The 20,677-nt window shown below is 37.5% G+C and overlaps 2 protein-coding genes across 4 annotated transcripts; both read right to left on the reverse strand.

Annotated features, from left to right (window-relative positions):
- Positions 1-32: 32 nt before the first annotated feature.
- LOC113288310 (probable inositol transporter 2) lies at positions 33-3,982 on the reverse strand. Of its 2 annotated transcripts, none has more exons than XM_026537314.1 (6): positions 3,416-3,982; positions 2,619-2,689; positions 1,796-2,131; positions 1,491-1,598; positions 785-1,384; positions 33-675 (listed from the first exon to the last, which is right to left on the reverse strand). In XM_026537314.1, the coding sequence occupies exons 1-6, from the start codon at positions 3,549-3,551 to the stop codon at positions 193-195; spliced, it is 1,734 nt and encodes a 577-aa protein (XP_026393099.1). In that variant the 5' UTR covers positions 3,552-3,982; the 3' UTR covers positions 33-192. The 2 variants fall into 2 exon arrangements, with proteins under 2 accessions (XP_026393099.1, XP_026393100.1); XM_026537315.1 differs by lacking the exon at positions 3,416-3,982 and adding an exon at positions 2,795-3,374.
- Positions 3,983-4,764: 782 nt separating this feature from the next.
- On the reverse strand, positions 4,765-7,349 carry LOC113288311. Of its 2 annotated transcripts, XR_003330566.1 has the most exons (5): positions 7,158-7,349; positions 5,934-6,955; positions 5,639-5,813; positions 5,504-5,545; positions 4,765-5,366 (listed from the first exon to the last, which is right to left on the reverse strand). XR_003330566.1 is itself a non-coding variant. In XM_026537316.1 (4 exons), the coding sequence occupies exons 1-4, from the start codon at positions 7,328-7,330 to the stop codon at positions 5,085-5,087; spliced, it is 672 nt and encodes a 223-aa protein (XP_026393101.1). In that variant the 5' UTR covers positions 7,331-7,349; the 3' UTR covers positions 4,765-5,084. The 2 variants fall into 2 exon arrangements, 1 of the variants encoding a protein (XP_026393101.1); XM_026537316.1 differs by lacking the exon at positions 5,934-6,955.
- Between the last annotated feature and the right edge of the window lie 13,328 nt (positions 7,350-20,677).

Here is a 20,677-nt window from a genome sequence, read left to right on the forward strand (position 1 = left end):
TCTTCCAAGAAAAAATAAGAACAACTTTCAAATCATGCAGGAAAGATGTTATCATCTTCATATATATATCGTTGTGCTAATACAGTTATACTGTACTTATTCGGTCGAATATTATACATATCAGGGAACCCCCCTATATCTGTTATTACTCATGTTTACTATACATGCTCGTAACCAAGTAACCTGTTCAGTTCATACACTTGAATTTTTGTGCAAGGGTTCTGGTCTCTTGTTCCATAATTTGAAGTGTAGAGCTCTCTCTTCCAGCATCTTCTCCACCTCCTCAATTGGTAGGCCTTTGGTTTCTGGCACGTAAACAAGGACAAACAATAGTGCATTGACAGAGATTACCCCAAATATAAAAAATGTCCATGAGGTACCAATGGCTTCTGTTAATGAAAGGAAGGACTGAGCAACTATCAGGTTTGAAATCCAGTTTGCAGTGGCAGCTATTCCTCCGCAGACCCCCCTGAATCTCAGTGGATAGATTTCTGAGTTTACAATCCATGGTACAGTACCCATTCCTGGTGAAAAAAATATAATGTACAGAGCTAGTCCAATCAATGCCAACCAGCCGTATTTACTAGGGCAACCTCTTGTGTACCAGAGTCGATCATCGCTATGGCAAAGATCTTTCACTGTTGAATTTGAGATCAAACAAGCCCCTGGAGATAACTGCATCAAAATTGCAGGTAATTCTTAGTTGATAAATGTAACCTTCGATTGTGAACCAGACACTATGTTTACTGTTTTATGAACCAAAAGTATAATAAGTCTAATGTACCTTATTGTTACCAGAAGCACAGAATCCGCAATCTGGAGATGAAGCCTTTAAGCACTTCATGCAGTTCCAGTCAGTGGACCTTGCTGATCCATAACTGGGGCAACTGTAATTCGAGAAACGAGCCGTTTCCTGCCTGCTAACGGCTGGTGAATGAGAAGTTGTTTCATGGAATACAGACGATAGAACTCCAAGAGATATGATGACACCACTCAAACTAATAACTAGAAGCTTCTTCCTCCCCGTCCGGTCAATGAAGTAAATACTGACAATGGATCCCAAGGCATTGAGACCCGCGGTAACAAGAGAGAGAAGCAATGCTGTTTGGTTAGATGCAATACCAGCTAGCTGAACTATGGTAGGACTGTAATACATAACTGTATTAATTCCTACAAATTGTTGGAAAATTTGAAGCCCAACACCTGCGATTAGACCTCTCCTAACAGTCTTGGTTTTCAACAGCTCAATGAAGTTGATTTTCTCTGAAGAGCCCTCTTTTGTTGTCTCCTTTTCCACTGAGGCTTTCAGATCTTGAATCTCTTTTTCGACCTCATTTGATGGGTATATTTTTCTTAATATTACTTTGGCTTCTTCCTCCCTTCCCTACGATTGTCCAAGAAAGTACTAATTAAGAAAATGAAGCAACATTGCATAATATAAAGGGTATGACCGTATGAGACTAGAAGAGAGAAGACGTCTAGGCGAACACCTTTCTGTAAAGCCAACGTGGTGACTCTGGAAGAAGCCACATTAGCACGAACTGTAACAGGGCTGGAAGTCCAGCAATTCCAAGCATCCATCTCCACGTTCCAGGTGCCTATCAAAATCTTTGCAAGTCAATTTACTTCCCTGATCTATGAGAAACACAACTACACTTAAATCAATAATGTGCCTTGTTCTCAATCACTAGTTTTACTTGTGTCGAACTGCAGTACATTTTCCATGTATAATTTTGAAAAGAAAATTTCAGGAAAGCCTTTTTGTTTGTACTTTTATGGCATACTTTATGTGTACCTTGGTGAGGGCTAAATTTATGAGGTAAGATAGAAACTGGCCTCCTGTTATAAGGAAGCCATTGGTACTGACTAAAGCTCCTCGGATTTTGGCAGGAGAAGCCTCGGATATATAGAGTGGGGCAGTCATCGAGGCCATTCCAACACCAATACCCACAAAAATTCGTCCTCCAATGAGCATAGCGGGATTCGCTGCTGCAGCCATGATTATTGACCCGAGAAAGAAGAGGAAGTCAGCAACAAGGATTGAGGTTTTTCTTCCAAACCGGTCTGTCATCCATCCTCCAATGGAAGCTCCTATTATGGCTCCTGCAACTGCCATGCTCACGATACTTTCCTGCAGTAAATCGCATCATCAAGTAAGGTTAATAACCACATTACTTACTCCAGAAAATCTGGCCCAGCAAATAATAGGCAGAGCATAGTCGATTTCAGTCCCTTACTATAGTTTCTATGCGCAGAAAGGAGATATACAGAAAAACAATGTCTTTAAAATGGTGGAGCTCTTTGCAACTTAGTTTTGTGAATGGTTGATGGAGAAGAACTGATTATGTTTGATTTGGTTCCGGCCGGCCAGACACTTAAATTACAATAGAGCCCCACTCACTGTATTTAACCTATATGAATTTTAATAGGAAACTGTAAATGTGGTCATTTACAGTTTGGAGCTTTATGAATTTTAATTTACAATGCTTTCCTACTACGCAAGGAAGGTTGCATTATTGTAGGTGACATTTCAGTGAAAGAGACTATGTTATGTCACATGATATGGTAAGGGAAATAATTTGGAGCTTCATCCATTTAAACATGATTTCAGTTCTTACTTGTAGAACAGTCTCCCTGTCAACAGCCTTGAAGTCATCTCTTATGTAAAGAAGAGCTCCTGAAATTACTCCTGCAGAAAGAAAGAAAAAGCATTAATGGAACAAACTTCATAGCATACGTTAACAGACGTAGAATTTATCTTACTTAATTGGTGTTGTTTGTGTTTCTAAATCACCTGAATTTACATCATATCCTCATTTTTCTTGTTTGATGAGGTTCAGGTCCCAAGGAACAAAAGCCAACAGTGTACTACCTCCTCTAAAGCGTGTTAGCTTTTTCTGAATAGAAACATGCATCTGGCTGCTAGGGTCCCCAGTTATCAAGAGACAAATAAAAGAACAGACCTATTTTACTATACTTGTCAGGAAGTAGTTCCGGCTCAAATTCATATTCCAAGAGGTTGCGTCCAAAGAAATTTAAGGAAGAAAAAAAGACACAACATGTGAAAATAAGTAAAACGTGATTTATGAGTGCTGGATTTCTACGACCAACTTTGAATATGTATAACAATTATGAATGTTGTCTTACACATCTATTATGAATTTATGATCCCCAAGCCATAATATATGCATAACGAGTGTAGCTATTCTCGGGTTTCTTGTTTGTAGAAAGGATCGAGTTCTTATGGTTTCCATTTTACAAAGTCCCAAGAATCCAGTTTTTTCTTTTTCTTTCTCTGATATAAACCGTACGGGGAAAACTGAAAATGAAATAAAATCAAACCATACATTTTTGTGATTTTAATATCTGAAATTAGTGCAAACATGAAAGAAGAAACATATAATGATCACCTCACCTGTATCGTAGCCAAAGAGGAGGCCACCGATTCCGGCAGAAAAAGCAAGACGAAGAACATAAGGATTCTTCCATGCTAGAGAAAAACACTCTCTGAAAGCTGAAGGATCAGTTCCTGGATGTATGCCTCCCTCCATTAATATTTTCTTGCACAGAGCTAGCGAAGATGTTCCGTGTCAGTAATTATATAGAAAGAGATACATGCATGTAATGTAACTACGTAAGAAAAAAATGAAGAGGAAGAGGAATATTCAAAAGTGTGGTTTAAGAATCGAGGAGAAGATAAAAGAAAAAAGAAGAAGTTTTGAGATGAAAAGGAAAAAAAAGATGAATGTGACTGATCGAGAAAGAAAATACAGTATGATGAGAAGCAGAGAAAAGTGATCGGATAAAATAAAGTGAGAGTTAGAGAGTGTTTATTTTTAAGGAAGGGTGTATTGAATCTCAGTGGTATTTGGTATAACTATAAAGTCAATGGATATTGACCTTTGTTTTGTTACTTGTGGATCTTTTTTTGACCTTTGAGAGTTAGAGAGTTGCTTGGAACTCTAGCTATAATTCAAAGACAAGGGGAAAGAAGCACATTTGATTAGATAAGCACATTTGGTTTAGGTTTTGTAGTCGAGGCCTAGTTTAATCTGATTTGGTCTTATTTGAGAATATAAGTTTGGATGATTATGGCTCAAACTCTCAATTTTTTCAAGATATGCAATTCACGAATATAGCTCTTGTTTTGTGGGCTAAATGAGCCACTTTTGTTATCTTTCTAGTTTCTTCGGCATATGTGATGGAAATGGCCGAAAGGCTATACATTTTCTTTATTTCTTTAATCAGAGCTAGACATGTCTTCACGACACGCAACGAGGAAATATGGAATCTGGATTACCAAAAGGGTATACCGTAAATCAAATCTAAAAAATGCATGATATTTACAGTATTAAGTTGTGGGGGAAGTGAAACAAAATGGTTGGTTTTGACCAGAAAACAGTCGGGTACAAGTAAGTGTATATATGTGATAATAACAGTTCACTCTTTTTAGGTAGACCACGTAGCCCAAACTTGATGGGATGCTAGATGCATTATTGTAGTGTGGCAGACATCATCAACTGAACTTTTGGGTCCATTTTTTGTTTTGTGTTGTATCTAGAACTCAACTGCCATTCTGCCAATGGGAAACTTGCACCGTTCTTGTGAATGGACCGACCAGATTTCAAATATTTGGCTTGCCTGTTAACATAGTATTCGCATGTTCGTCTATGACCTAAATCAATGAAAAATCTCTGGAGTATTTCATACAGCTGGTGGTATACAAAATGAAACATAGCACCAAAACGAACTCTCCTGGCGACAAATACGGAACTGAAGAAAACCTTTAACCTTTTAACCAAGGAACATATCCTATGTGTATTGTCTCGGAGCAGTAAGAGGAAACACGAAATATGATCTATTCCAGGTTATTGACCATCACCAAGAGATGTCAAACCATAAACTGAAACCCACTAGATTCATTAAAAAAGAAGAATAAAGAGAGTGAACTTTTCCCGCAGAAAAACTTAAAAACACAGGAACAGAGCCTGGGCTGAAGGAAGCTCTTAGAAGTTAGGCAGATAGACACACAGTGACTGATGACCATTGCTTGGGCCTTCACTCCCTCCCACCTTACCACCCTCTTAGAAGCACATAAATGTGACAGCTGAAGACACTCTTGAAAATGTATGTAGCTTCTCACAGAAATTCGTCAACCGTGTCGTTGTCTTACCAGGACCCCACTCACAGCAAAGAATCACTCTTTCCAAGACTGCTGCATTCCTTAGCAAAAGCTCCAGAAACTTGAGTTCATTAATGCGACCTTGGACAGGTATAAGCTTAACAAACTTCAGGTGATGCATCATGCATGGCAGTGATACTTCTGTTTCCCAATCATCTCCTACATTTTGTGGATCAGAAATTATCTAGGACAACACAAACAAAATAACAGTTGAAAGTAGCACTGTAAGTAGTGTTTAAAACAGGCCATGGTATAATATAATAGAAGGAAACAAAATAAGAAGCGGAGCTAGCAAGAACCATGAAGTTTATGAGTTATTACCTCATCAAAGAATGGATATACTAGAGGCTCGTCTGAATAATCCTGATAATGAGAAAATGAAGAAAAGAAATGCAATAAGGTGGCATTCATGTTGAGAGCCGAAGGAATAAATATATAATATATCAGTTTGGTTACCTTGTTTATTTGGATGTAAAGGGATTCAAGTTTAGGAGAAATCTTGAGTAAATACGCTATTGCAGGAAAGCAGTTTTTTCGAAGGTATGTTTGTAACTCCAAAATTCGTAAATTAGATAACTGAGGTGGTTGACATTCAAATAATTTAGAAGCTCCTGAGATAACCTGAGATAACCTGCGCATACACATGCGAATAAGAGAAGCTTGAGTTTCAATCATGTTGTTATGCTGTAACACATTTTAGAAATTGCGCAATCTATTATTTGAGTAAAAGAGTCTAAGAAAAGAACCGTACTTGAAGGAAGCATTCTGGTAAAATTAAATCTTTCACATTACGAATTCCTCTCAGCAAGTTCATCATACTTTGCGAAACGTGTTTTTTGCACTCAGCAGAATCCATTAGATAGGAATCATATTCCTCATCATTGTCTAGTAACGTCATCCTAAAATCAGCAGTTACAAGAGAAGAAAGGCTCTCTAGGGCATAATTATGTGACAAACATCTTCCGCAAATAAATGATGTAAGGTTTGGAGCATATAACCGGATCATGTTACCTTCTTCTGAACCATAATCATTGCTATTCACTTTGAAGTACTTAAGTTTAGGAGCATACACATTATCCAAATTGACACAACATCTTTTTATGATCAAAGATTCCAGAACTGGGCAGCTAGAGAAGAGTTTATTCGTTAATTCTCTCTTATAAATTGAAAGACCGGACAGCTTCAAATATTTAAGCATAGGTAAATGAAAATTCATTGATTTAGGTAAACTTACGATAGAGTCAAAACTAAGACCTAGATCCAAGCTTAACTTTGTCAGCGACTTACAAGAGAAGAGGGATTGAGGAAACTTAAACTTTTGATATTCCCATAGAGACAAGATAATATGGAGATCTTGAACATTACGACTTACGGCACCAAGGATCCATGTGTTAACACGAGTTGCAATTTCAGGATCACGCTGACTCCAATCAAGATGAATTTTTTCTATATCAGAGCTGTCGCGAAGCATGAGTACTCTATCCACAAAACTAAAATTTTCATCTTCACTTTCCAAAAATTTGCAAAAATCCGAATCTAGGTTTATAGTAGAAAGAGAGGTCCAAAAATACCTCCATCTTTTCGCCAAAACACTGGTTCGGAGTACATATGTCATATCAAGAAAAGATAAGATATGATAAATTAAACAATCGGGTAAATTGCTAATTCTATCTTCTCCATTATTTTCACCATCAGATAAGATGGGTTCATTACTTGTTTCTTCCTCCATGGTTTATGTGTATCAATTTGCTTACTCAGAGTAAAAATTGTAACCTAGAAAATCACATACACAAAATAATCAAATAAATGTATTGACTGTTCAGTACTCTAAATCGGAATGATTCGACTTTTTTTAGATCACTCGCAAACAAAACATAGGGTTTAAGAAGTACTTATGTGTAATCCAAAATCTTTTTTTTTGATCAGAAATCCAAAATCTTGTTCCTAGGTTAAAGAGAGAGAGGGAAAGAAATACCTCAAGTCGGCACCGTACATAAATAAATGGCAGAAATGTAGCAGCTTCGGATCTATGTCTGGAATCTGATTACAGACCAAATAAGATGAACTTGAGAAAGAGTCTAGGTTTTCACATTTCGCGAAGTAACGCTGTTTCAGGCGCCAGGCTTGGGGAAATGGTGGGAACAGCATTTTACCTAACACACCCTTCAAACTCGATAGACCGAACGGGGGTTTTATCCCACGGTTCCCGTGTGTCACAGCCTTAAAATGCCTCTACAAATTTATTGGGCCTGTATCAGGCGACACGGTGGTTCTATGCACAATTCTATCTGCCACTAGGGGTGTGCAACGGACGGACGGTTGCGGATTAGGGGTCACCCGCAACCAAACCGTCAAAGTTACGGATTTGAAAAATCAAACCTTGACCGGCCCAATCATTCTCGGATTTTACATCCGCGGATTGTACGGGCCGGTTACGGATTAACCGCGGATTTGTTAGGCCAAGCCCACTAATTTTAGAGCAGAAAATGTTCCATTTCGGCCAAGCCCACTAACAGCTCTAGTATAGTCACTTGTAGCTCCAGCAAACTTTGTCTAATCAGTTTATCTCGGAAATATAATTATAATTTCTTCACTCGGTGTTCCTTCCAAATGACAAATCTAAGAAGTTACTTTTTCAACTGCGATTAAAGATGAATCATAAGTTTTCAAGAGCAAGAAATATATCTTAAGTTTTTCAATTTGAGTTATGGGCTTACTAGTTTTACTTTACTACCCAACGGTGCGGGTAATCCGCGGTTTTTAAAAGACAACTGCAACCGCACCGCGTGCGGATTTGAGAACTCCACCCGTGTCCGGCCCATACATCTTGCGGTCTGGGTGAAATCCGCAATTTTACGGACGGATACTGGTCAAATCCGCGGTTACGGTTTTTATGCTCACCCCTATCTGCCACTAATCAGTCTTATAAGTTTACACTACCAAGTGCAAATAGTAATAACCTCTCAGATTGGCAACTGAAGACTTAAGGACTTTCTCAACACTTATCGCATCCCATACTGCATAAGAGGGTTTGTCATGATAATTAGCTTCACGAGATTAAGGACCAGCAGAACAATAAACAAAAGGGTTGTGTAAGCTGAATCCTTTCAATGCTAATTAACTCTCAATTATGCTAACAGGGGGTTTTTCTACAAAACGAAGACAACTGGACTTATCATTCTTTGGCTTATTTATAGTGCTGAAGCAGTGCCAAACTCATATGCAACTGATTGGACAGCCTACAGGCATACATCTGTCCCTAGGAAGTTTCCATAACCGCCAATATGTTTTTCAACAGCTACGTTTTTGTGTTTTTCGACAATTGATGCTACACTTATACTCACGGTTAGGAAGTGCCGAACAAGGTTATAAACCTAGTTTATAACCGTTCCAATACATCCCTTACTCGGCCATGCGTGTGATGCTCATAAATAAAAAGTTTTCCAGTTCTTTTGCATCTCTTGCACCAGAAAATGCTCTTGGTTTAAGGACTTCCATTTTTGGAAAATCTCCACCACCGGCTATGATGTTGGTAGTTTCCACCACCCTTTTCAAAATTAATGCCTATCTCAGCATTGAGTTCAGGTGGTTGAATTCATGAACATGGTCTGTGGATCTTTGCAATTCCAACTTGGCCCACCAGGGCGCCACATTCCTTATCTACGCTCAAATGCTTTCGCTCGATTAAGTAGGATCGGATTTAGATTTTGATCATTGGCTCTGCGTTCCCTTTTGCTAGTGCGCTCTTCAACATCATTTAATTGATCAATCAAGTTATCGACTTCTTAATACTAGTACATGAACTGATAAGTGCTTAATTCTTATATATGTACTACTAAAATTTGCGTTTATCTAGTTTTTTATTTTGTACATATTTATAATTTTTGTTTAGTTTTGCAGTTTTTAGAAGAAAAAAAACTCGATGGACTAAAATGCGGAAACTTGCAGATAAAATAGAGGAAATGAAGTGATTTATGAATAAATAGGCTAAGCCCGAACGAAATTACACGGAGAGTCATTTCATTAATTCCAATTATTTGGATATGAGAGTGTAGCAAACATGTCAACGCATGTGGTAAACATACTAAGGCGTGTGTATAAAGTGTAGCGCGCATTCATTCACAAATATGGATAACTACGTCGACATCATTTGGAGAACAGAAATGTTTGGTGTACGAAACATTTGCACCGTGATGTTTGGTGTGAGAGAAAAAAAACTGGTGGACCCCACCCTTAACCCTACCCCCTACAAATCTCTCCCAAGACTTCCCTTAGATCTGATCTCGGTGCACAAACTCGGTAGGTCTATCACGACTGTTTGGAGAATTAGCATAATATTTTCTACCTATGGAAAGATATAAGAGACAATCTCGTAAATAAGGGAAAAAAATGAAGAAATTAATTGGAAATCCACATATATCACATAATAATTCATCAGATTATTTGGAGTTACAAATTGCACAATATTTTTTTTCTTCTGATCAGACAGATGTATCTGAAACAGTACAATGAGAGTATGCCACCAGGCTGTACAGACTCACATTCTTGTAACCTGAAAATCTTTGGGTTTGTCTGTATCATCATTCCCTAAACATGTTTTTAACGATTAGCTAGATAAAATTCTTCCAGCTGCAGCTAAAAAAAGATATCTTTAGCTGGTTGGCAGACACGACCTGCACCCATAATCAAAACTCCAGGTCATGTGTGCAAAGTCGTGCCCCTTCTCTGTACACTGACCTTGTCGTTCTTCATAAAAAAATTGTTCTCATTTTTACAAGCTTATTATAGGTGCGGCATAGTTTATTAGAGGGGCGGTATTGTGATAGTAATGTCCCTTTAGTTGGTTAGGGGACGTCCTAAAGGAGATGTAAATTGACTAGATTACCCTTTTCACCTTAAATCAACCTAAATCAAATCAATTTTTTTTAAACCTAGTGAATCAGAAAAAATCAAATCAGTTTTTTTCATCTTCTTCATCTTCTCTTCTCCTCCATCAACCGTAACTTCCATTAAAACTAAAAATTTCATCGACTTCGATTAATCGGCGATTTGAAAAATGTTTGGAAAAACTCAGTTAGGATTTAGTTTATCGTGTTGGATTTAAGTTAATTTTGTATCAAAAATTAGGGTTTTGTATGAAAATTAAAATTGAAATTTCTGGTTGCATGTGAGTTACGGTTGGTAACAACTCAAATACCAACCGTATGTTCTTAGTTTTGAGAAATATGTTCAGTTACGGTTTGTATTTGCATCAAATTTGTCAACCGTAATTGAGTTACGGTTTGTTACTCAAAAAACCATACCAACCGTAAATAATCCCGTGTCTTAAGAATTTATCAAATAATGATTTACGGTTCAAAAGTTAAGTTGACACACCAACCGTAGGGTAGTTACGGTTGGCCTCGATTCATTAATTACCAACCGTAATTTAATTACGGTTGTTGTCCAAATTTAATTACCAACCGTAAATGGTTATACGATTGGATCTTCCCCAAATTTAACCAGTTACGGTTGGTATTCGATAACTTACGAACCGTAACTAAGAGTTACGATTGCTCACGAGCAAAATTGCAACCGTAAGTTCTTCTGAAAATTTAAAAGTATTGATTTTGTTACGTATTTTAGAGAATTTTGAGCGAGAAAAAGCTAATGGGAACTAATTTAGAAGTATATCGGGTCACTGGAATCACTCATTTTGGTTGAGTGAATCAAAATCTAGGGTTTCACAAATATCACAAAAGTTTTTCTTTTTCTTCTCCTCTGAATTTTTTTTTTTAAAACTCTAAAAATCTGATTTTTTTTTTATTTTGAGTTAGTATAAGTGAAACTAATCATTAACACTAAACTTGATTATCATCACTAAACTAGATTATCAATAACGAGGGTTAATTTGTCATTTCCAGTTTTTTTATAAGGGACACCTTGAATGATCATGTAATGACCATTTTTTTCCTATTAGAATGCCGCCCCTCTAATAAACCATGTCGCCCCTCTAATAAGCTTGCATTTTAAACTAAATTTCCCGTATCCATCCACATTTGCACTAGCAAAGGAAAAAGGATACAAGAAGAAATTAAAGCTATTAACAAATGCAACAAACAACAACAACAACTCCCACCAGCTATTAACAAATGCAACAAACAACAACAATAACTCCCACCAAAAAAACAACAACAAATCTGCGCCAGCTCCTTCTCTGATTCAGAGCTATGATGCTTCTCAAACATTTCACTGTAAAAAATTTCCAAATTTTTGCCGATGTTTGTTTATGTTAGCTAGCAGTGGTGATGCTGATAAACACACTGAAGTGTGAATGTCTTCTGATACTACTAATATTTTTGGCTAACCAAGGCCCAGTAGGGTTATCTTTACGACTAGCACTCACCTTGAATGTTTTGGGCGCCGCTAAAGTCCTCATTTAACTTCATTTCTAGAGTTTGATTTTTGCCGCGGTCACTTGTTCTCTTCTATTTCTCAGTTTTTAGGGTTTCATTTCCAGAGTGACTGCGAACACTGAGTTTTCCTAAATCCTGAGGTATGCATAATCTTGTCTCTTTTGATCAGGCACATGAGACAAGATGCACTAACCAATACAATTAAGTTGTGTTGGGGTGAACAATAATCTATCCATCATAACCTTTTCGAAAGGAATTTATAGATCACTGTTTCTCAAAGTGTTTAGACCATAATTTTTTCTTTAATGACCTAGTCTTTTATTTGGAAACTAACTTCTTTGAAGAAGAGATGCGTTTACATGCCTCTGATGATTTTTGAACAAGTTTGAGCTTGTTTGCTAATCGATTCGCTCTTCGTTGAAGTTCGTTGACATATCTCATTTTATGTTTGTACTTAAAACACTTTGAAAGTTCATGACCTTTGAGATAACAATAAGAGCATGTCAACATGGAGGATGATTCAGACGCCCGATATGTGTAAGCAGATAGACACATAATGGAACCTGAAAAATCAGAAAAAGAGTTTCCAGTAGAAACGGGTAGATTCATTTTTTCTTCTAGACCGGTTGAGATTTCTTCTGAAAGAATATCAAGTTGATGTATGTATTGCTATAATTATCAAAATCAATATTTTCACAAAGAAGTGCAACACTTGACTTTTCGTCTTCATAAGAAGCGTAGTTGTCAGACATTTCATCAAGAGTTGCAGCTAGACCTTTGTTCTCAGTGTATTTTTTACGATTTGGACACTCATTTGCAAAATGACAAAAACATTTATACTTAAAGAAATGTGGCATATCCTTGTCAACAGTATCGTCAGTATCCTGGTTTCTGGGAGGAACATGATTGTGAGGTTTAACTGATGACTTAGGTTTATCTCTAGTGAACCGTTAAATTCTCTTCAAACAAGGTCTCTAAACTGTCTCGTGATCAATAAGACTGACTTGTCAAGGTCTTCATTTGAAGAATCAGTCTCAGAAAGATCATCTTCAGAGATGCCAACACTTTTATTTTTATCAAGTAATTTAGTGTTCTTTTGTGCTTTGAAAGCAGTATCCTTTCCAGATTTGATATATGCTCATGATCAAAGATCTTTAACTTCCCAACGAGAGTATTTCTGGAAAGAACATCAAGGTTATTTCCTTCAACGATGGCGCGTTTCTTAGAATTGTATCTAGATGGCAGCGATCTGAGAATCTTCATCAAAATGTCCTTTTCAGGAATAGTCTTACCCAATGCAAAAGATGCATTAACAATTTCAGACACTTTGTGATTAAACTCATCAAATGAATCTTCATTTGCAATACGAAGGTTTTCCCAATCAGAATTTAGGTTTTGAAGCCTAACTTCCTTTTCACAAGTATTCCCTTCAAATACGGTTTCTAAGATATCCCAAGCATCTTAAGACCGAGTGCACGTAGTCACATGGTGCTGAAGATCTAGGGTAATGGCATGGATGATTGCATTCAACCCGTAAAATTTTTGCTTTGCAGCAAGAATCTCGGCAGCATCATAATCACCAATATCCTATGGAACAGTTATAGTGCCTATTGTAACAACCAGAGGAATATATCCATTAACAACGTAAACCCATGATTGAAAATCACGCGCTTGAAGAAAGGCATGCATCGCAATTTTCCACCATAAATAATTCGAGCCATCGAAGACTGGTGGTACTTTTATTGAGATAGCACTTCTGTCCGTAAAGTCAGATCGCTGCAAACACAGACTTATGAGGTCTTAAACGTGTTTGCTTGGTCTGTTACCAATTGAAAAGGCGGGGGGTCTAACAACCTCACCCAATATTTATCTTAGCAATCTGTATCGACTAACTCCAATATACTTTCAAGAGAATCAACTAGACAGTGACTCAATCTCAAGAAAAAGTATATCAAAGAGTTATATCTCAATTTCTCAATTCAATCCGTAATCAAATAAATGGGAATTTGCGAGCCTGATTGAATACAAGAGAAATAACTTGAACGGTACCAAAGACCAATGTTCAAGGATCAATCAATTTAATCAACAACCAAAGGTTGGATTTACCACTTGATCGATTCAACGCACAACCTGTGATATTTCAATTATATAACAAAATATAATGCGGGAAAGAAATAACACAAACACCAAAAGTTTTGTTAACGAGGAAACCGCAAATGCATAAAAACCGCTGGATCTAGTCCAGATTTGAACACCACACTGTATTAAGCCGCTACAGACACTAGCCTACTCCAAGTTAACTTCGGACTGGAATGTAGTTGAGACCTAATCAATCTCACATTGATCAAGGTACAATTGTGTTCCTTACTCTTCCAGAACCACGCCGGATTCTGAGCACTTGATTCCCTTAGCTGATCTCACACACAACTAAGAGTTGCTACGACCCAGAGTCGAAGACTTGGTAAACAAATCTGTATCACGCTGAAAAGTCTATTGAATAGATAAATCTGTCTCCCAGAGAAATACCTACGAGTTTTATTCCATCTTTTGATAAATCAAGGTGAACAGGAACCAATTGGTAAACCAGACTTATATTCCCGAAGAACAACCTAGTATTATCAATCACCTCACAATAATCTTAATCGATTAACGAAACAAGATATTGTAGAATCATAAACTATGAGGCGAAGATGTTTGTGACTACTTTTCAATCTTGCCTATCGGAGATAAAATCTTGAGCAAATCTTAAAGAAGATAGTACTCAATCACAATAGAAAACAGCAAGATCAGAACATGCAACTACAGAGAAAATAGTTGGGTCTGGCTTCACAATCCCAATGAAGTCTTTAAGTCGTTAACCTACAGGGTTTCGTGAAAAACCTAGGGTTAAAGGAGAATCGACTCTAGATTATGCAACTAGTATCACACAGGAGGTGTGGGGATTAGGTTTCACAGTTGCTAAAGCCTAATTAAAGGAGAGAATATTAACTCTTATTTCAATCATTGAAACATCCTTAGAAGACGACAATGGTAATCTTACACATCAAGTAATTTTCAAGTGATCGAATGATCAATACGAAACTTCCCGAGCTAACATCAAATGACTGTCTCACACAAATCATATAAGATGTTCAAGGTAATTTTCACATGATCATATTTTGACTTAATATTTAGTTTCCAACATATCAATTGTTTCCAACTAAACTCGTCAAGAATACGATGAACATAGCTAAAGCAAAAAGCTTCCGACATGTATTTCGAGTATTAGATAAGCGAGATAAACTCGGCTCGAAATATCAAATGTGTATAATGTAAAAGTATATATAGCTATAAGACTTAGTCTCATTAAAAGATATAATGGAATATACTTCTGAGTGATACATAAGTTTTAGTCTCCACATACCTTTTGTTGATGAAGTTCCTCCAAGCTCCTTAGCAGATCTTATTCTTCAATTGGTGAACGCCATGAAGTCTAAAGCTCAACTACACATTCTATCCTAATCCGAGACATAGCTATAAGTAGACTAGAAATCAAGTATATATACAGTTTTGATCAACTAAACTTGACAAACAAGCTTGATATAGAAACGCTTGCGAGTTCGACTTAGCAGTGCTCTAACAATCTCCCCCTTTGTTAATTTTAGTGAAAAAAACTTGAATACATATGGATTACAAAATAAATAAACTTTTTATCTTCTCATTGATCATGCTTGATATCCTTGGATCTTCAACTCTCCTTGAATTCTTCGTTACTCCAAGTACTCCATCGATTTTGAACGTGTTCAACTCACCATCATTGTTGTTGAAGATCCATAGCCATAACAATAAGAAAACAGATGTTCTCAAACAATTAACCATTGATTGGATATAGCACAGTATGTGTATGAAAAGGCGAGGGTACCCAAATACACCTCAAGCTAAAAATTTTCCTACCTATAAGTCCTTTCTCTGAAAGTGATTGTCTATGGATTGAGTCGAGACAATAGAACTAATCGGTTCACACTTCGTGTGATCGTCTATGGATACGAGATCGAGACAATACAACGACGAAGTATGTTACTTGATAATAAGGCTCGGGCTTAACCAAACACAATAGCATTCACTTATCAAGTAAATAGGAATTAACGTTTGTGTAATTTACATTAATTATAATAAAAAATTATAATGCGAAAATATAAAGTAAATGACACAACAAGATTTTGTTAACAAGGAAACAAAAAATGCAAAAAAACCCCGAGACCTTGTCCAGAATTGAATACTCTCGGGATTAAGCCGCTACAAAAAATTACACCTAACTTCGTAAAGTTGAGACCAAGCAACTAAACATATAGTTCACCTAGTTCCTTCTGTATTCCCACGCCTCCAACTTATAAATAAGTCATGTACTTGGAACAATTCCTTTGGTTCGTATTCCAAACAGTAAATGAACAACAAATTTGTTTGGTATCAATTCTCTTCAACCAAGTGATATGAGTCGGACAAAGGATCTTCTGTTTATCTTAACATAAACTCCTTCGTCGGGTCCTTAGAACTATATTATGTTCAACTACCGAAGTAATCGTTTAAGATTAAGCCAACAACATTATTAATCGAAAGAATTGTGTTGATGCCGATCTACTCAATTAATCAATCCAATCTATTACAAGGATAAACCGATTATTAATTGGATCCTCTTTTACCGAAACAAGTATTGTGCACACAAAAGATTATGAACCCACAAATCAAAAATCTTCAATAGCTTCTTCGTCTTCAAATCTTCTTAGATCTTCAATAATAACCTGCACACAATCACTTGAATCTCTTGTGATCAATCACGCACAGAACCGAGTCTGTTAACAATGGATTATCACAAGATCGTCTTTAGAACTAACAACAGTCTAAAGATCCATGTAGAAACTCTGAACTAGTTTGAGTGAGTCTTATATCATAAGAGAAGATTCTCAAGTATAAACAAACTAGGTGCAATCAAAGTTCAACCACCGTTAGTCAATCAAATCAATGAAAACAAAAGATAAACCGCAATTATCTAGTTTCCCACCAACGGTACACGCTAGAGCTTCTCAATCCCAAAGAATACTTTAAACTGAGCGGCCTTAAGAGATTTCGCCTAATTAGGTTACTCTCCTCTCCGAATAGGCGGCTACACCAGTAACAACACAACAAGAGGAAGCTTGTTGTTAAGAAGGATTAGTTTGCTAGAAAGGAAAACTTCAAGTATTCATAGACAAGGAAGTTTGGACACCAAGGAATTTCCAAAACCGAAATATTCTCAAGATATTCATTAAATCATAAATTCGGTTTTCATAATTCCTGAAAATGCTCTGTCCAAAAATAATGATCGAAATCTCTCGGAAAATCTCTAATTAGTAAATGCACATTACTAATTCTTATTTACCTACAAAATGAAATTAATAACCTTAATTAAAAGATTCTTAATTTATTTATGTTTCGATCCTGGGATTCTCTTCCCTTAGCTATTAAGGAATAACTCTGAACAATTAAAGAAATAAACATTCATAGCACGTGTTCAAAGTATGTCGACATCCTTACTTTGTAAGTTCTCTTTCACACTTACAACCTTGAAACCGATTTTCCACACTTCCAAACAAGTTTAGAATTGGTTCATCTGTATGACTTCCAAGAACTATGCGATTGATAAAATAACATTCAATCACAATCATGGGTTTAACGGTTCTACCAAAACAAGTTTCGGTTCTACCTTCCATGTGAGCACTGTGCATAGTCACACTAGCTTTCCAAAATTCGGTTGATTAGGTACTAGGATCGGTTCCCCACATATATATGGTATCTAACTTATATGTGTTGCACATGTCCATAGAATGGTTCCCCTTTGCCTAAAAATGTGTTGCACATGTTTATAGGATCGGTTCCCCTTTCTGCTATAAACCTTGATGCACCTCATACAAGGATCGGTTCCCCTTTGTGATGTACTGCACCTCTTACTAGGATCGGTTCCCCTTTCCCATATTTGGTCAGACATAAAACCACAAACCCGATCATACCATCTCAGGTGATTACTTAAGATCGGTTTCACTAATAAAAGTCATACCAATACATAAGTCAGGCCTTTGTGAATAGTTCTACCAAGAACATAAACAAGTCGTGAATGGTTATACTCAATCATACATATTGGTTGTTAATAAGATGTAATGAATAACAAAACCAATAACGGCCTGGCGATTTCCTTTTCGATTCACAAACAAGTTTATGAACTTACTTCCTTATAACACATTTAAAACATTGTTCCCTAGGATGAAATCCTCACCTTATACTCATACATAATCACAATAGCATTCAAATGATTATGGCGATGTTGTATCTACAAAGTTTAATGGTTAAGCAATAAACCTCGTATTGTATTCCTTAATACTATGTCTATCTAGAGTTCAAATATGCTTCGCATTTTTGTTTTCAATATGCACGACTTGAAAGATACGTCATGGAATGAAACGGTTCAAGTCAAATATCACTAACCTCAAGTGGAAGGATGATTGTTGTCGTTGTAGATCCTTGTTTCTTCACATCTTCAAGTCTTCACAATACTTATAATGTCTCATTATCCTAATACTTTCAAGCTAACCTATACGAAGTTGACTCTAGTACATAATCAAGCGACTCTTAACATAATTTTTGATTCACTAAAATATGACAACCAAACTTGACATACCAACGCTTGGTGGGTTCAACCGAGCAATGCTCTAACAGTGTACTTGTATGCTAACTGTCCTATTTATTCCAAGTCGGGGAATTCAGTATGCAAACCCGTATGTGTATTGATTCAACAGTTGAAGTCCGGGAACTATAGTATGCATACCCGTATGCATACTGATTCAACTGAGTTTGGTCATGAACGACAGTATGCGTACCCGTTTGCATACTGGCGAACAAGACCATGCGTACCCGTTTGTATACCTGAGTGGGTTAAGTTCTAAAATCGGTTATGTATGTTTACATACTCATGAAAAAATACATTAATATATTAAGGAATGCAATCTTTGCAAACCGTGGCTATAGTGTTCATGAATCGATTCGAGTGAATCAAAACCGATTTTGCTTCAATTGTGTCTTGTATACTTCTACGAGAATATAAACAATTGAACAACTTTATAACTAGTTTAATTTGAGTCATATGAACAAGTTGTGATAAAGATGAACAAGGTTGATATGAAAGTGTTCATATGGCTAAATTCGGTTAACTATTGTTGAGCCAACCAAGTGTACACGTTTAGGTGCGGTTACCCGTATCTAAATGAAGCCATATTTCATTTGTGTGTAACAAGCTAAGTCAATCAAACGGTTGAAAGATATTAACTTGACTCAAATCAGGTTTTCATCTAACAGTGAATATAATTGAATATGTTACCAAGGTAGCATTTATTGCAAACCCTGATTTGAAGACTATATAAGGGAGAACTCTAGCAACTGGGAAACCTAATCCCTAAACCTCCAGTGTGATACTAGTTGCGACTAGAGTCGATTCTCCTTTAATTTAGTGTTTGTGTGCGAAAATTGTTTCTTCTGGTTTTGGTAAATTTGGGTGTGTGAAAGAGAAACTAATTTAAACCCTAAATAATGCACTGCACGGGAGTACTTTTGATTCGAGAGATCAATTTGTACAATCCAGGCCTAAACCAATAAATGGTTGTTCCAGAATTTCTTCAGTCACAAAGTGAAGGAGAAGGGTTGGTCTTAGGGAGGGAAGCGAAGAGAGTGTTGAGACCAGAATCGTTGATTCTGAAGGTGTGGTTGTTTATGACTTGTATCTGAAAGTAGAACTAGATAGCAGAATGGAAAGCTACCAGGTGATTTCTAGATACTATATTGTTGCCGCCCAAAACTTGTTATTTGGTGAAAATAGGTGAAGCCTATTTATACAAGCAAAATGTACCCTGGTCTCGTAAGAAGTGGAAACAATTGAGTGGTGGACGAATAGAGTAACGTGTAACCGCCAGACATTATACTTCCATGATGAATGAAGTGAATTCGTGTAACCGTCAGACGTTATGCTTCCATGATGAAGGAAATGAATTCGTTTACACCGTCACTTTTCACCACCACTAATTGTCCCGCTTCATGACAATTTCTTGTAACGTGCGCATTGCACGCGGACGCGGTAAACCGCCAAACCAATACCCTGATGAGCATCACCCAGTTTGTGACATGTTTGATGTCTCGAGTGTTTTCGTGGAAAACATGTAGCATTTTGCTACGTGTTGTAAGTTAAAATCAAGAGGCTTGCCACTGGAAAATAACATGTGATGCTATTAGGCTCGTCTTGGCTGGTCTCCTAAAACCTGTCACAAGTCTGTTAGTTCGGTGGTGAACTTCGATGGCTGAGATCGCATCTCATGAGGAAGGGTAGTCGTTGATTATGGATACCTTGTGTTGGCGCCTGATAATGGCGCGGTAGCGTTTTGGTGTACGCCAATGGTAAGATGGCATGGATGGCATGGCTCCTGCGTGCCAGTGGCACGATGGTGTAAGTGGCGCTTGGTGTAGCCATGGCCACTAGATTTAGGCGGATGGTCGCCTGGAACTTTCCACAAGTCCGTCAGTTCGTTGGCGAACTTGGATGGCTGAGATTTGTAATTCAAGAGAGAGGGCGGTCATTGATTATGGACATATCTCGTTGTATAGCAAAGTGGCGCCATTGGCATAGTGGCGCCTGGTGTAGCCATGGAATAGCGGCATGCCAGTGGCATAGCCGTGGCGTGGCCACGCCTGTTGCGTTGTAGTACGGACAAAACTAGGATTTGGCTCCGTGGCCAAAGTTAGGTCTTGACGGCATGTCCAAGGATAGGGTTTGGCGGCGTGGCCAAATTTAGGGCTTGGCGGCGTGGCCAAGGCTAGGATTTGGCATTGTGGCCAAAGTTGTGGCTTGGCGGCGTGGCCAAGGCTAAGATTTGGCGTCATGGCCAAAGTTAGGGCTTGGCGGCATGGTCAAGGCTAAGATTTGGTGCCGTGGCCAAAGTTAAGGCTTAGAGGCATGGCCAAGGCTAAGATTTGGCGTCGTGGCCAAAGTTAGGGCTTGCCGGTATGGTCAAGGCTAAGAGTGGCACCGTGGGCAAAGTTAGGGCTT

The sequence above is a fragment of the Papaver somniferum genome, chromosome 6, assembly GCF_003573695.1.
Source record: "Papaver somniferum cultivar HN1 chromosome 6, ASM357369v1, whole genome shotgun sequence".
NCBI lineage: Eukaryota > Viridiplantae > Streptophyta > Magnoliopsida > Ranunculales > Papaveraceae > Papaver > Papaver somniferum.

Coding starts and splice junctions, on each gene's coding strand:
- LOC113288311 (XM_026537316.1), bottom strand. CDS start 7,330: ATGCTGTTCCCACCATTTCCCCAAGCCTGGCGCCTGAAACAGCGTTAC. Junction 5,546..5,638: donor TTTACATCCAAATAAACAAG/GTAACCAAACTG, acceptor TCTCATTATCAG/GATTATTCAGACGAGCCTCT. Junction 5,367..5,503: donor TATATCCATTCTTTGATGAG/GTAATAACTCAT, acceptor GTGTTGTCCTAG/ATAATTTCTGATCCACAAAA.
- LOC113288310 (XM_026537314.1), bottom strand. CDS start 3,551: ATGGAGGGAGGCATACATCCAGGAACTGATCCTTCAGCTTTCAGAGAG. Junction 1,599..1,795: donor TAAATTTAGCCCTCACCAAG/GTACACATAAAG, acceptor AGATTTTGATAG/GCACCTGGAACGTGGAGATG. Junction 676..784: donor GTGCTTCTGGTAACAATAAG/GTACATTAGACT, acceptor ATTTTGATGCAG/TTATCTCCAGGGGCTTGTTT.